At 48.9% G+C, this 16664-nt stretch overlaps 1 protein-coding gene across 1 annotated transcript in view; it reads left to right on the forward strand.

Moving 5' to 3' along the window:
• Window positions 1-16664, forward strand: part of ARHGEF17 (Rho guanine nucleotide exchange factor 17) — a 249337-nt gene that overhangs the window by 195271 nt on the left and 37402 nt on the right. Inside the window, exons 6-7 of the mRNA XM_034779747.1 lie at window positions 12834-13010; window positions 13910-13960. Of these exons, the coding sequence (XP_034635638.1) occupies window positions 12834-13010; window positions 13910-13960 (228 nt within the window). The remainder of the gene's footprint in view (window positions 1-12833; window positions 13011-13909; window positions 13961-16664) is intronic.

The following is a 16664-nucleotide window of genomic DNA, read 5'->3' on the forward strand; positions in this document are numbered from 1 at the left end:
CCTGGGTGCTGGCTGGTGAGTCTTGCCCACATGCTCAGGGTTTAACTGATCGCCATATTTGGGGTCGGAAAGGAATTTTCCTCCAGGGCAGATTGGCAGAGGCCCTGGGGAGTTTTCAACTTCCTCTGCAGCATGGGGCACTGATCACTTGCTGGAGGATTCTCTGCACCTTGAGGTCTTTAAACCACGATTTGAGGACTTCAGTAACTCAGACATAGGTTAGGGGTTTGTTACAGGAGTGGGTGGGTGAGATTCTCTGACCTGCCTTGTGCAGGAGGCAGGGCCGGTTCCAGGGTTTTTACCACCCCAAGAAGCGGGGGGGGGGGGGGGGGGCAGCCGCGCTCGTGATCGGCGGCAGCTCCACCGCGCCGCTTTCTTCTTCGGCGGCAGGTCCTTCCCTCTGAGAGGGACCGAGGGACCCGCCGCCAAAGAACCCGACGTGTCGCCCCTTCCCCTTGGCCGCCCCAAGCACCTGCTTACTGGGCTGGTGCCTGGAGCCGGCCCTGGCAGGAGGTCAGACTAGAAAATCATAATGGTCCCTTCTGACCTTAAAATCTATGAGTCTATGAGACAGCTGTCAGTAACCAGGGTTTGAAGGAGTGACATCAGAACTCTCTGCTGTCCCACTGCTGGGAGGACTCACGGGGATGGATTGCTTTGGTAACCGTGCCGCAGCCCTGCTTAGCCGTCTGGTGGCCAGCTCTTTGGTGCCATGGAGGTAATTGCTGCTGGCACACAAAGCTGCATTTGCATTGCAGAAAGGTGGGAGGAAGTGGGTGGTGAGCCCCAGGTGGCTATAGCATTACGGCACTACAATGGGAAGCAATATGTACCTAGAACAGGCTTTCCACGGCTGCCAATTTCCCGAGGTGTTTAATAGAGCTTTGGTCTTAGTGCAGTAAATGGAGATTTGTAAAAATATTTCTCCGCATGGAGTTCGAGGGAGCTGGGATCCAAGTGGCATTTTGGCCCTGCAGCCTTGCTCCCAAGAGGTGTGTGCAGCGCGGTTAAAACCAGTCACACTCAGGGTATTTTCTGCATGTTAAATGTCCACGCTGACCCAGAGACTATGAATTTGAATCTCTGCTCTTGTTGGCCGAGGGCTGGAGGAGAGAAAGCAGCTCTTAGAACTGCAGCTGCGGAACAGTTTGCCTCCAGGGCTTCATGTTGTAATGTACTGGCTAGTGTGTCTGTGTGACCACTGCCTTCTACTGGATGGCGTCAGGACGGCTGAACTGTATGTCAGAAGCCCTGTACTTCCAACAGCCAGTGGAGAGTCTTCTTATGTTAGGGGATTGTGCTTGTGGAGCTGGAGGATCTGAGTTCTCTCCTGACTCTCTTTGTGAACCTGTGATTGGTGCTGGCCGGGTGTGAAATTCGACGTGGCCACGAATTTGGTACCATAGACTGGTATAGAAGTGTAAAGGGGTGAACCCGGGAGTAAAGGTTAAAGGTAGGGTTAGGGTTAGGGTAAAGGGAGGTGCGTAGATTGTAAGCTCATAGGGGCAGGGACCATCTCTTTGTCCTGTGATTGTACAGCATCAGCACCTAGCCCAGGGCTGTGCCCGTGGGTCCTAGACACTGTGCTAATAATAAGACCAGCGCTCTGATAGAATTGCGATGAGCATCTTCCACAAGCCTAAATACATAGATGCCTCAATACAGAGATGGGGCCAGACCAAATCCCAGGAGGTATGGAGATGTATAGAGATCCCTGGATCAAACACCCCCAGACTTTGCAATTAAAGGTATTTCCGGTGACTGTTATCCAAGCAGCCCCTTCTAGACAGAGCTGGCTAAAGTTCTGCCTGTCTAGGTCCGTATATCATGCTCACTACCCTAGCGGACGAACAGACTCGCAGCAGTTTCTTATTGCAGAGATCTTTACCACCAGTTGCTTCTGTTTTTATTTGCACAGGATCCATGTCTCCTGTGCTTGGCTCTGAGTTGCAGGTTCCAGTGACCCCAGATCTCAGTGTGAAACAGAGTCCAAACCAGGGGGGTTCACCTAGTTTCATTTTGAAACCATGCCGAGCTGCTAGCGTCACATGATTACGATGTAAAACTGTGGATCGTTTAATACAGGGCCTGGATTCACTACCAAGGAGCCTCCCGCCTATCAGCAAGGTCCTCCTTGAGCTTCACCTTTGTAATGAAATCCAGACACTAGGCAAGTTTCAGAGGGGATTGAGAGATTGACGTTCGCTGGCCTTGTGCAAGGGCTGCCTTCACGCTGCCACCGTGGATTCTCTGGCCTTTCCCAAGTGCTGTCGCCAGCCGTCGAGAAGAGCGCAGTACTCAGTGGTTTGAGCATTGGCCTGCTAAACGCAGGGTTGTGAGTTCAATCCTTGAGGGGGCCACTTAGGGATCTGGGGCAAAAATCAGTACTTGGTCCTGCTAGTGAAGGCAGGGGGCTGGACTTGATGACCTTTCAAGGTCCCTTCCAGTTCTAGGAGATAGGATATCTCCATTAATTTATTTTTATTTATTCAATTTAAGCAGCCACAGAGGCAGCTAACGAGATCCACGGGCAGGTAGGCAGCAGCGCTCCTTTCAGCTGCATCCTCCAGCCTGACATCCTTTTCACAGCAGATCAGCCGTGCAGTTCAGTGACTGCTGGTTCAAAGCATTGCCAGCCCCACGTCTGTGTGTATCAGGGCTCTAGACACCACGTTGAGCTGAAAGTCTTGTCCGTGACCAGGACTCCCTCCATCCTTCTTCCCCCTGATTTGTCCACTGGCCTTTCATTCCTCAGGGGCAATCATTTATTCCCTCACTAGCTGTGGAGGAGAGACTTCACATTGGCACTCAGAAAAGTGTATCCACCAGTAGCCACTCTCAGGGCTGGCTGTCAGGCCTGGTCTACACTATCGCAGTAAATCGATCCAGCTTACACAACTTCAGTTACGTGACTAACGTAACTGAAGTCGATGTAGTTAGATCCACTTAACGCAGTGGCTACACTGCGCTGTGCCGACGGGAGAGCATCTCCCATTGACTTCCCTTATGCTTCTCGGGGAGGTGGAGTACACAAATCGATGGGAGAGTGCTCTCCTATCGATTTAACATGTCTTCACCAGACCCACTAAATTGATACTCGCTGCATCGATCGCAGCGGTGTCGCTCTACCGATAAGTATAGACATGCCCTCAGTGTTCAAGTTTCTTCACACAGCCCTGCCATCACTCCTGATTCCATCCAGTCGCTCCTGATAACCCCATTGTAGCCAAGGAAAACCAAGCAATGGTACATGAATAGCATAATGGCCAACAAGGGTCAGGCTAGAGACTCTTGCCTATATGCTCGGGGCATTACTGATCGCCATATTTGGGGTCGGGAAGGAATTTTCCTCCAGGGTAGATTGGCTGAGCCTCTGGAGGTTTTTCGCCTTCCTCCGCAGCATGGGGCAGGGATCACTAGCAGGAGGGTCTCAGCCGATTGAAGTCACTAAAACACAGGTTTGGGGGAAGGGTCTTGCGGCCTGCAGCATGCAGGGGGTCAGACCAGATGATCATAATGGTCCCTTCTGACCTTAAAGTCTATGAGTCTATGAGTCTATGAGTCCATGGGCACCACACAGCAATATTGGTGTTGCCAGCACCTCTGCTATTCCAGTCACTCTCCCAGTGGTAGGAAAGTTGCGTCATGTTTTGTCCAGCCTTCTCTAGAAAGCTCTGGATAAGGGGAGCAGCTGCAGGAGTCCAAGGTTCAGCTTTAGAAAGTTGAAGCTAACTTTTTTCTTTTTGCATTGCAGCCGGCTGGATGCCAACCCCACACACGCAGTATAGCTCCTCTTTAAACACACACGTCATGGGAATAGTCGCCGTTTGAGCTGGGATTTCTGGAACGGCACATAAAACAATCACACTGTATAAAAAGGATCCCAATATTACAGAGGTCACTTAAGCCCCAATTTGAAATGCTGCCACCTCTGGGGTAAAATATAGCAACAGTTTAGTACAGGAATTAAGGAGAAAACGGCTGTACCCAGCTAAAACTACAGAAGTTTTAAAGAAGAAAATCAAAGTATACTACGTGCAGATGCTGTTGCCCCATCTCAAAAAAGCTATATTGGAATTGGAAAAGGTTCAGAAAAGGGCAACAAAAATGATTAGGGGTATAGAATGGCTTCCGTATGAGGAGAGATTAATAAGACTGGGACTTCTCAGCTTGGAAAAGAGGCGACTAAGGGGGGATATGATAGAGGTCTATAAAATCATGAGTGGTGTGGAGAGAGTAAATAAGGAAGTGTTAGTTACTCCTTCTCATAATACTAGAACAAGGGGCCACCAAATGAAATTAATAGGTAGCAGGTTTAAAACAAACACAAGAAAGTATTTTTTCATGCAACGGACTGTCAACCTCTGGAACTCCTTGCCAGAGGGTGTTGTGAAGGCCAAGACTAGAACAGGGTTCAAAAGGGAGCTAGATAGATTCATGGAGGATAGGTCCATCAATGGCTATTAGCCAGGATGGGCAGGAATGGTGTCCCTAGCCTCTGTTCGCCAGAAGTTGGGATTGGGTGACAAGGGATGGATCACTTGATGATAACCTGTCTGTTTATTCCCTTTGGGGCACCTGCCATTGGCCACTGTCAGAGGACAGGATACTGGGCTTGATGGACCTTTGGTCTGACCCAGTGTGGCCGTTCTTATGTTCTTATGTAACTGGCAAAGCTTGAATTTGGCCAGGACATCTCCCTGGCTTGCGCAGTAACAATGCCACTTCCTATTGTAGCTGTGGTTTCCATTGCTGGTCTCCTGGCCTGGGACTTGCGGTGAATCTGACCTTGCTGAGTCTGTAAGATTTTTAGACACGATCACAGCCTCATTTTTGTTAACTTGCAACATGTAGGCCACTTGTTTTGACCCTTAGTAATTACCTGTTTCTGCTGCCGTCGGTTTGTCTGCCAGTGCTCTTCTTGATGATTTGCATACCCACAATGTATCATCCTCAAGCTTTCAATGCCAGTAGTTTAGCGGTCACCCTAACCTAATTATGGATGTGTTTTAACTGGCTGGCTGCTAATGAAAATAAGGGATCCAAGCCAGTCAGTTTCCCATGTCTTGTCTTTGTTTCAGTAATATTTGCAGGCAAATGGAATGATCTCACTGGTCCCTGAATAAGTAAATACTGCTTTTGTGCCGCATACAGACCCAGACATCTGAGGTTTCCACAGTGAATTAAGCCAAGGGGCATTGCCAAAGCTGTCAGTGCACAGACACTGTGCAGACTAGGGAAGAAGTGTAATTCACCCAGCAGGGGGCGGCGTTCTAGGCAAAATAGGAAGAATTTTTAACCAGTGCCTACTGGTGGTTAAACTGGTTGTCAGGTCAAGCACCAGGTAATCTTCTAGAGCATCCTTAAAGTTCTTAGAGGCCAGCTGTGAAATCTGATTTATCACTCGCCACCTGACCACGAAAGCTAAAGACCTCCCTCAAATTTTTTATCCTGAGCTCTGGATTAGTCCCTTTTGGGGTTTTAAAAATAACTCTGCTGAAAGGATCAAATGTTACCTATTAGGAAACAAAATTCTATTTACTTGAGCAAAAACATAAAGCAGTTGACAGGGCTTGCTACCACAAATGGCTTTTATTTCAGGATCTCTGAATTCTCAGTATTTCAGTTCTGTAAATAAAACAAGCTGTTGTTAGAGAGTAAAGCGATTGTTTGCAACGAGTTTAGATTGCTTGGTCTATTTAGCGTGGCAAAGCGAAGGTTATTTGGAGGTGGTGGGAGCAGGTCTTGATCATGGTTTATAGCTTCCTACCTGGGGAGAAGATTTCAGATAGAAAAGGGCTTTTAAATCTAACAAGCAAAAAGCATAACAAGGTCCAATGCTGGAAGCTGAAGCTAGATCATTTCAGACTAGAAATAAAGTGCCCCTTTTAAAAGTGAGGGTAATTAGCCATTGGAACAATTCACCTAGGGATGTGGTAGATTCTCCATCACCTGATATCTTAAAATCAGGATAGACTTTCTTAAAAATGCACCCTAGTCCAACCACAGGAATTCTCTGGCCCTGGTGATGCAGGAGGTCAGACTAGATGATTGTGAGGTACTGAGATACTACAGTAATGAAGGGGTGGCATATAAACACCCTGGATAGACAGATTACCATAATGGCCTGGAAGTCTATGAATTGGGGAAGTGTTTGCTGCTTTTGTTTCTCATGGGATTAATACATCTAAACCACAAGTGTTACCATTTCCAGAGAATATGCTCTCGGTCACTGCCGTTGATGGAACCATCTCAGACTATATCCAAAAAAATCAGAGACTTCAGCTCTGAACATTAATAACTAGATCAAATGAATGTGCCTATGAAATCTTCCCCATTATCCCAAAACAGTCAAGCCCTCAGTCAGTGCCCTGCGAAAATAATGGGAATGGTGGCTTCTGGTAGTCTGAAACCTGAGTGGGGAAACAGGATTCTTTTCCAGCCCTGCAACCAGTAGTTTTTTAACTCCCTTCTGCTGCTCTCTTTTGCAAAGGCTGGGGTTACACGTACTCTCCAAACACTCCAGGAGTGTTGATTTAGATGCACAGTCCATTGATGGGACTGTTCAAAGGGCTGCTGCTGATTATTTGAGTGCCCAGAAATGCATAAGATGCCTCCATAAAACACATAAGACAGGACGCAGTCCTTGCCCCGAGCACTGTACTAACTAAATTCAGATTGTCACAACAAGTGAGGGGCATAGACAAGATGGGGGGCAGGAGAATAAAGGTCGCAATTGTCAAGTCGCTCAGTGACTCAGTGTAGCTGGAAACGTTCTTCATCAGACAGGGAATTATCAGCCATGCCCAAATCAGTCTTTAGCCCTTGGTTCTGGGCTCCATGTCGTGACCGTGGTTGCTGGAGGGGGCCACACTGAGAATGCTCAGTCAGGGCAAACTGAAAAGAATGAGGCAGATTACCCCCAAAACTGGTGGTTTATTCTAATAATTAGATTCACCAAGTCAGCAACAAAACAGCATCTACAATACCTGACAAGTTACCCAGAAGCCAAAAATACAGCTCCCCTAAAGCAATCCAGCCCTAGGCTCCCATCTAGACAGCCAAGTAAATCTGGTGAGGATTACTTAAAATCTTATTCACCGTATATAAAGTTCTACCATTCCCAAAACATCAGACACATACCCACCAGGTCAATGAATATTTAAGATCTCACCCAAATTCATGTTTGCAGCCAATTCTTATTTAATCTAAGATTTATTAAAAAGAAAAAGTTCTTGTGCCTAAAAATCATTATACCTACAGATATGAATACAGTTCTTAGACCAGTTTCATAGCAGAGATGGTGAGCTGCTGACTTATAAAAGTTCTTCCAGAATCAATTTTGTAAGTTATTGTCCATGTATAGAGTTTGGTCAAATTCTTGTTCAAGTGATGGATTCTTGTGATGGATCACTTGATGATGACCTGTTCTGTTCATTCCCTCTGGGGCAACTGGCATTGGCCAGTCGGAAGACAGGACACTGGGCTTGATGGACGTTTGGTCTGACCCAGTATGGCTGTTCTTATGTTCCATGAGAATTTTCAGGGTAATCCAGAAGACCTCAATTGTGTGACTTAAACTTCCCCTGATAAAGTTCAAGCAGATCTGAGATGATAGGATCAGGTCCTAGAGTACTTTTATAGAACTCTGTGAGGCTACGATAGCCTCTTGACAGCCGATAACACAGCAGGCATTCCTTGGACAAAGAATAGGTAATATACATTGTTGTTTTGAAGTAAACATCCTATTTCCTATGGATACACGGGTAATTAATTGCATTGATTAGCATAAGGTAATTACCCTTTCATGCAGTTCATAGTTTACTACAAACTTCAAAGAGAAATATAGACAATGATGTTATTAAATGTTAATATTCCTTTTTGATCTCTGAATCAATAGAATATAGTAACAGACAGCAACAGAAGTTTAGCATCTCCCAGCTGATCAGATCACATTGTTAATAGCTAACAAGGTATAGGTAATCACAGGCCAATACAATTAGTATTTACTTCTAATTCTCTATTACAGAACCCTTGTCCATTTAACACGGCTTTGAAAACGATCTACAAGAAATTACCCTGTTTATCACTTCAATACTTTTCTAATATGTCCTTTAAAGGTTGATTTTAGGAAACGGCCAGCTGGTTGCTTAACACTAGCTGGCTCAGTGTCACACATGTATATTGTCCAAACAACCAACCAACTCACAAAACCTCCAGCTGGGGCCTTCTACCCCCTCACAAGTTCCAGGGCTTCCCACCTGGCGCCTCCCTTCAGGAGAGTCTCTTTTCCTGCAGTTCCTCTCTGCAGTCCCCCAGCCCCTTTATAGGGGACATCTGTCCCCTTCACAGCTGCATCTATCCCTCTCGCAGGCCCGAGAGCCCAGCCCAGGGATTCGAAAGGAGGGGGTGGCCAGCTGGCAAGCCGAGTCCCAGCAGTGTGCGTGAGTTCAGAACACCAGCTCTGCTTGGTCCCCTGGCCTGGCGACTCTGTTTAAACCTGCCTCTGAGCACTCACTGGTGCCAGTCCTCACAGCCCCTCTCAAAGCGTGTCTGCAGTGGGGCCCACCATTCCCCACTTTATTCCCCATCTCTTTTCTCATCCTCAGCCGTGGGGTCTCCTTCGTACCCCGGGTCAGCCACCCAAGGCTCCACCTCTCATGCTAGATCCCGCGTTCCACTCCTCCGGCTCGCTCCTGGCTGAAGTGCTTGGTGGGTTGTTCGCCACGAGCTATTAAGAGAATAAGAGGACCATTCGGGGCACTTCTGTGGGAGGCCTGAATCAAAGTTTCCATCTGCTTTTCTCCCAGGAACTTCATCCAGCTTCCCAGCCAGCCAGTTTTCATTTGCTTAGCGCCCTCCAGCGGGGTTTTGCCTCTGAATTTTAATTCACTCTGCCTTGGTCCCACCCCTCCTCTTAAAGGGGCATTGATAAAGCTCGCCCTGTTCTCCCCTTCCATTGCACGAGGGAGCCCAGTAAAACAGCCAGCCTGAACGAGGCTTGTTTTAATATGTGCTCTGTTCATGGACTCCATTGGAGGGCTTGATCTGTCTGTCAGTGGCACTCGAGTAGGCTAGGAATAGCTCCCCTGAAGTCACTGGAATGACCCGGGTGTAAAACTGAGCAAGTAAGAAGAGAGTCAGGCCTCGTAGTATCCCCTTCATCCCTTAGGGCCTGATCTTCCAGATTGCTGAGTACCCTCCACTCCCACCGACCTCAGAGTGGATCCACAGCATGCAGCCCCTCCCCAGGGGCGCTCAGCACCTGACAGGATCGGGCCCTACCTCCTCCACTAGCCACTCCCGCTTTAAGGGGCCATGCGAAGTTGACGGTGTAAAAGGTGCCTGGGGTCTTGCCACCAGCTGGGAGCGGATCCATACATCTGTACATTCTGCTTCGATGTGGTCAGGAGCCAGAGGAGAACAGAGGCTGAAAGCCAGCTGGGCACGTCCCCCGGAGCAATTCCCCGTCTAGAGGGGTTCGCGCCTCGCTCTGAAAGCCCGGTGCTGGGCATTGCATTGGCCCAAGCCAGCCCTTACTGCTCTTTGCCAAGCGGCTGGCGGATCGGTTGATCGCTGGAGACCCCCATGCTCCTTGGCAAACTGTCAGCGGGGGGAGAGGGAAGCTAACGTAGGTAGAAGCAGCATCCAGTTCGATGGCTGGTTCACGGGAAGAGCTGCAAGGAGGAAGCAGTACCAGCCGTTGATAAAAGGCAGAGCAGCTCCTGGCTGGGAGCCCGTTGCACAAGCAGGGATGTTAGGGAACCTGCTGAGATGCCGACGGAGCCGGGGGGAAGCAGAACGGCGACAGAAAACATGCACACGCCGCAGCCAAATCAATCTCTGTCCAGACAGCCTCCCTCCAGCCTGGGGGAGCGTGCCTCCCGCCGCTACAGATCGCATATCCCCAAGGAGTGGCCAGGCTCGCTGCCGTCCCCAGCACGGCCGTCTGCCCTGATGGATGCCCGTGAGCGGCACTAAATTAACTCCAAGTACTCATCTGCCCGAACATTTTCATTCACATCCGGCCAATTAACCAGCGGGTTTTATTTGCTTTAAATGACTAATGTCCTGACAGCCGGCAGAGCAATGAAACCAGTTGCCCCTTCTGCTCAGCATCACACTTCTCCTCCACCCTGCGCTCAGCGAGCGCCTGGCTTCATTCTGCACCAGCTTTCCCCAGGCAGTTCCTCAGGTGGCACAAATCAAGGTGGGGCTGCTCCACGGCAAATGTGTCAGAGCAGGTCTGGGCTGGCCTTGCTGGGCAAGGCACTGCCATGATTGCCCAGTTGGTCTTATCTCCTGTTTGGGTGAGTGCAGCCCCGGGGGGGGCTCAGCCTCCAGGAGGCTTCAATGAGACGGCTAAGGGGAGTATGATAGCGTATAAATCATGACGGGTGTGGAGAAAGTAAATGAGGACGTGTTATTTACTCCTCATAACACAAGAACTAGGGGGTCACCCAATGAAATTAATAGGCAGAAAGTTTAAAACAAACAAAAGGAAGTATTTTTTCACACAACGCACAGTCAACCTGTGGAACTCCTCGCCAGAGCATGTTGTGAAGTCCAAGACTATAACAGGGTTCAAAAAAGAACTAGATAAATTCATGGAGGATAGATCCATCGATGGCTATTAGCCAGGATGGGCAGGGATGGTGTCCCTAGCCTCTGTTTGCGAGAAGTTGGGAATGGGCGACAGGGGATGGATCACTTGATGATTACTTGTTCCATACCCTGTAATTTAGTGGTTGATCATATTTTAGCTACTGTGTGCGCTGCTGGACATTTCACTTCAGTAATGAATCAGATTGGTTAGTTACGTATGAAAGGAAACTCCTGTCTCATGACTGGCTAGGAGTAGTTATGAAATAAGCCTGCAAGATGTCTGTCTTCACAGAAAATAGTCAGGAGCAGTGAATCTATTCTGATGGTATTTAACAGTACTTTATATGTTCAGCCATCAGCTGTTCCACGCAACACTCCAGGTGGCAAGCAAGTATCTGCAAATGAGTGTATTGTGATTGATTCCAGCTGAGAGCTGTGAAAATGTAATTGCCCTGTGATGATCCAATCATACAACATAGGCAAATCTTTGCTTCCTGATTGGCTTATGAGATGTGTAATATAGGGTTGTTTTTTTCCTGGAGCCTTCCGCTCCCCATTGGAACATCAGAAAAGGAAAGCTGGTTCCTTTTTAAAAAGTGTGTAATCGTAATGGAGATATTTCTGTCTGCTTCTGATGAAGACATTCAGAAAGTAGGGAGCAGTATATGCAGCATAATGGGGTTGTGTGAGCATCAAGAGGCTGGAGGGCTGGACTTTGAGGGAGAACAGACCTGTCCACAACAGTGAGAAGGGCTGAAGGAAATGACTGGCAAATCCCTCTCTGTAATCGTCCTTTGAATTTCTCTCACTATGGGATGTCCCCTTTGGAAGGGCCTCCGCCCATGCTCCTCTGAGAGCTTGTTGCTTGGTTCCCATGCAGTGTAAAGCCAACAGTCTTTCACAAAGGCAGCTTGATCTCATTCCCTGTGATACCCTGCCAGCTGCAGTTGTGGGTTTGCTCACTCAAAGGCCCTCTCTGCTGTCTTGCCGCTGACCACTGCTGTCACCTCAGGGTCCCCCTGGACTTGGTATTGGAAATGGTTTGCCCACTCGTCCTGATGGCACAAAACTATCTTCAGTATCATTACAGGAAGCATGACTGAGACTTGGTGCCACCATGTCGATAGTAGCGCCAGACTATCTGCCTCAGCTACACTGGCAGATAAATCGTTGCCAGCATGGGTTCAGAAGGGCCCATCACAGCCAGCCAGGTTCATCAGTAGCCTCAAATCCCCTCGGGACGTTCTGCAAAGCTTTCCCACCATAGCGAACACTGGCTGAGCTGTTAGCGTCATTGGGAGCGCTAGCCCAGAGGGGATCCCACTCCTGACACCAGAGGGATCCTACTGCTGACTCCAGTGTTTTAAGTGTTATATCATCTAATCCCGCAAAGAGCATATCTAATCAGTGTGGTGTTTAGAATGCAGGGTTAGCCATCAGTCTTTCTACACTGAGGTTTTGTCTCCACTGCTAAAGAAGTGGGGGTTAATTAACACACCATAGTTATCTTGCTGCAGAATCCTAGTAGAGACAAGCTCATTCTAGTTTTTGTAACTATGTAAGATCAACTCTATACCCCTGCCCTAATGACCTCTCCTAATTTACCGCCTGGTAAAACTACAGAGCCTTGTCTCCTTTTACAGTGGGATGGCTATAGAGCACTGAACTGGGCTTCAGGAGACCTGGGTTCTGTTGAAGTAGGCAAGTCACTCTGTGCCTCAGTTTCCCCATCTATTAAATGGAGGCAATGATCATAGAATTGTAGGAGTGGACCTCAAGAGGTCTTCTAGTCCCGTCCCTGCACTCAAGGCAGGACTGAGTATTATCTAGACCATGCCTGAGGTGTTTGTCTAACCTGCTCTTAAAAATCTCCAATGATGGAGATTCCACAACTTCCTTAGGCAATTTATTCCAGTGCTTAACTACCCTGGCAGGAAGTTTTTCCTCGTGTCTAACCTAAACCTCCCTTGCTGCAATTTAAGCCCATTGCTTCTTGTCCTATCCTCAGAGGTTATTGAGAACAATTTACCTCCCTCCTCCTTGTAACAACATTTTATGTACTTGAAAACTGTGATCATGTCCTCTCTCAGTCTTCTCATCTCCAGACTAAACAAACCCCACGTTTTCAATCTTCCCTCCTAGCTCATGTTTTCTGGACTTTTAATCATTTTTGTTGCTCAGTGCACTGTTTTGGGTACCTTAACTTGTTTCGATATTTCTTCCCCTAGGACCTTCTGAAGCACACACCCATGGACCACCCCGACCACCCCTTCCTATTGGACGCCCAGAGGAACATCAAGCAAGTGGCCGAGAAGATAAACAAAGGGATGAAGAGCGCCGAGGAGGTGGAGAGGAATGCCAGGATAGTGCAGGAGATCGAGTCCCACATCGAAGGGATGGAGGATGTACGTATGCAATGCTCCATGCAAACCACGAGCTACCCGCATCCTATGTATAGAGAGGGTAGTGGCCCTGGGTAGCATTCTCAGGGGCGTGAGCTAGAGGCTGGTTAAAGATGTGGCCCGGCTCAGAGTCCTAGGCGTTGGTTGGGCGAGTGGTGGAGCTGTGGTAGCTGAGAGTTCAGGCCAAGCGCTGCTTCAGGGGACACAAGCACCTTCAAACCTAGTTTCTCTCTCTCAATTCTGCACTGATCATTTCAGCCCCAAATTCACCCTGCCATGAGATGGGACCCAGACCGCACCCCAGTCCGAACACACCCAGACTTTGGGACGTTGTGGATCTGGACTAGAACTCGGAGGCCATTCCCTAACTCTGCAATGGGCTGAAACGAAACCACAGATCTGAACTTTTTTGAACCCTGCTAGACTTTGATTCTGAGTCTAAATTTCACAACTAACCACTAGCTCTGGGGAAGGAGTAATTTGACGCCAGTGGTTTTACCCAGAGGTATCCGGCCAAGCTGGCCCCTCTCGGTTTCTCCAGTCTGGTTTCTCCTAGGACAGCTCCCGTCTGTTTGTCTCTGGGCCACCCCAGTCCAACCCTGCTTCTCTCAATCTAGCCTGGTTTCTCCTCTCTGTGGCTAGGCCTTCATGCACCTAGCCTACAGGAAGGCTTTGAGGAGCAATTCACTAATGTTCATAAAGGTGAGCCCCTCTGTTGGAAGATGGTCCAGGAGCACAGGGGAGTACTTAAAACCCTGCTGCTGCGGTGACATCCTGAATGAATGCCTAACATGTTAACAGCAAGGGCCTGGTCCGCATTATCATGCCCGCGCCGATGTTAGCACTGAGACCGACAGAACACGTGGTGTCTCCGACAACTTTTTTTGGTTCCATCCTTGCAGCTCCAAGCCCCACTCCGGAGGTTCCTGCGCCAGGAGATGGTGGTGGAAATGGTAAGAACCACCCTCTCTTTCTAGCTCACCTGCCCTCTCTGTCTACCGTCACTGCCCCTCGTCCCCGCCTGCCCCTTCCGTGCGCGCGTGGCCTCGTGACTCAGAGACGTGACTTCTCTCAGAGGCGATGGGGTCACCTTCCAGGCCTGCTGAGCGCTTGCAGCGACATGTGCAGAGCGGAGAGCCAAGTGCAGTACCAGGGCCATCTCCAGGGTTTTTGCTGCCCCAAGCAGCGCAAAAAAAAAGCTGCGATCGTGATCTGTGGCAGCTCTACCGCCTCCGCTTCAGTCTTTGGCTGCAATTCGGCGGCCGGTCCTTTGCTCCGAGAGGGAGTGAGGGACCCGCCACCGAATTGCCGCCGAAGAGCAGGACGTGCCGCCCCTCTCCGTTGGCCGCCCCAAGCACCTGCTTGCTGAGCTGGTGCCTGGAGCCGGCCCTGTGCAGTACACAAGTCTCCCAGAGGATAGATCTCCCCTGAATCACCAGACCCTGGAGTCACGCGCATCTTGGCGCTTTATACAGACGGTGAATAATAATTGCAAGGCCTGGAGTTTGGGGAGGGAGCTCTACCGCTGTTGCTGAGCTTGTTTCCGCCATGTAGGGTATTCCCTTCAGCAATTTAGTTGGGGATTGGTCCTGCTTTGAGCAGGGGGTTGGACTAGATACCTACTGAGGTCCCTTCCAACCCTGATATTCTATGGTTCTATGAACGTAGTGACAGTCTCCGCGAGAGCAGAGACCCTGTTTAGCTGCAGGACAGGTACAGCAAAGGCAAAAGAAGCGCAGTGCCCCGGGGCTGCTTTTCCTGTGACTTTCTGTAAGGGGAAATCTGCTTTGGTCAGAGGAGAGGACTGAATCTATCAGAGGTACAGCCATGGTCCCCATCAGCTAAGCACCTCACAATCTATGTAGCATCAGGAGACCCCTGTGAGGTAGGGCAGTGCAATTGGCCCCATTTTACAGATAGCCACCTGTGGCAGAGAAGGGAATTGGACCCAGGTCTTTCTCAAGGCCTAGGTGAATGCCCTAACTCCTGCACCATCCTGCCTCTCCGCTGCCAAGTGGTGCTGGCAGCACTGTTTACAGGTGCCAGTTTATTGTGCGATGGGTGGCGTTCGGGTAGGTAAGTGCCGGGGCCCAGCGTGAGAACTGGGACGGGCAGGTAGAATGGACTATGAAAAGAAGCTTCAAGCATTCTAAGCTTCTAGAAGGCAGAACACTGGGGGCCTGGGCCAAATTCCATGTAAGTCAGAGAAGAGATTCCCATTGATTTTAACGGGGGTTCGATGGTGCACTGATTTTTCTAACAGCATCCTTCTCAGCAAGTAAAACCACATCATCCATGTGAAAAAAATCATACTTTATATGGGGGTTCTGTTTATAGAGGGTTAATAGACATGTTAATAAACGGTTCATCAGTTGTTTTAGATTGTTATTGGGTCCACCCTGATGCAGATTTTTAGCAGTGTGGATGATTAACCATTGGAAGGGCGGAAAGGCTTTAAATCCAGACTGGCTATCTTTTTTTAAAGAGGTACCATAGCTTAAACAGAAGTTGTGGGCATGATGTAGAAATTACTGTGTGACTTTTTCTGGCCGGCATTATGTCAGACTAGATCAGGGGTAGGTAACCTATGGCACACATGCCGAAGGCGGCACGTGAGCTGATTTTCATTGGCACTCACACTGTTCGGGTCCTGGCCACTGGTCCGGGGGGCTCTGCATTTTAATTTAATTTTAAATGAAGCTTCTTAAACATTTTAAAAACCTTATTTACTTTACATACAACAATAGTTTAGTTATATATTAAAGACTTATAGAAAGAGACCTTCTAAAAACGTTAAAATGTATTACTGCACGCGAAACCTTAAATTAGAGTGAATAAATGAAGACTTGGCACACCACTTCTGAAAGGTTGCTGACCCCTGGACTAGATGATCCCTTCTGGCTTTCAAATCCATGAATCAATACGTCATTTGGTTCTTGTAACCATGGCTTATGGCCATCTATAGCCCCTTCTAGCCATTCATAGCGCATACCACTCGTGTCTGTCACAGGCTTAGAACACTGATTGATCATTTATTATCCCTTTATAGACCGCTTATAAATGGAACCTTAAGGGATTTTTTGTGGATTAGTTCCCCATGGGGCACTCTGTCTTAATTTAACCCCATCCAAGATAATCCAGGACACTATGACTGTGGACTGGTGTCCCAAGGAAAATGGCTAAAGTTGCACCACTTGGGATACTTGGGATTCAATCGGACAAGGCACTTGAAGGAATGGCTACCATTTTGGAAGAGATGTTTTCAGCCAAACACAAATCATTGGACTCAGTATAGGAGAAACTGGGTGACATGTAACGGCCTGTGATATACAGGAGGTCGGACGTAGATGATCTGACGATCCCTTCTGGCGTTACACCCTTTGAATCTATAAATTATACCATAAAGACCTGAGCAGGCGGGGATGGGCTCATAGGCGCCAACTTTCCCCGGCGCTGGTGGGTTCTCGCGCCCCCCCACCCCGACTCCACCCTTTCCCTGCCCCGCTCCAATTCCAACCCCTTCCCCAAATCCCCGCCTCGGCCCCACCTCTTCCCCAAGCGCGCCGCGTTCCCCCTCCTCCCCCGTCCCTCCCAGCCGTGCGAAACAGCTGTTTCGCAGCGCAAGCGCTGGGAGCTAAGGGGAAAAAGCGGGCACGC

Source organism: Trachemys scripta, chromosome 1 (assembly GCF_013100865.1).
Source record: "Trachemys scripta elegans isolate TJP31775 chromosome 1, CAS_Tse_1.0, whole genome shotgun sequence".
In the NCBI taxonomy this organism is placed as follows: Eukaryota; Metazoa; Chordata; order Testudines; family Emydidae; genus Trachemys; species Trachemys scripta.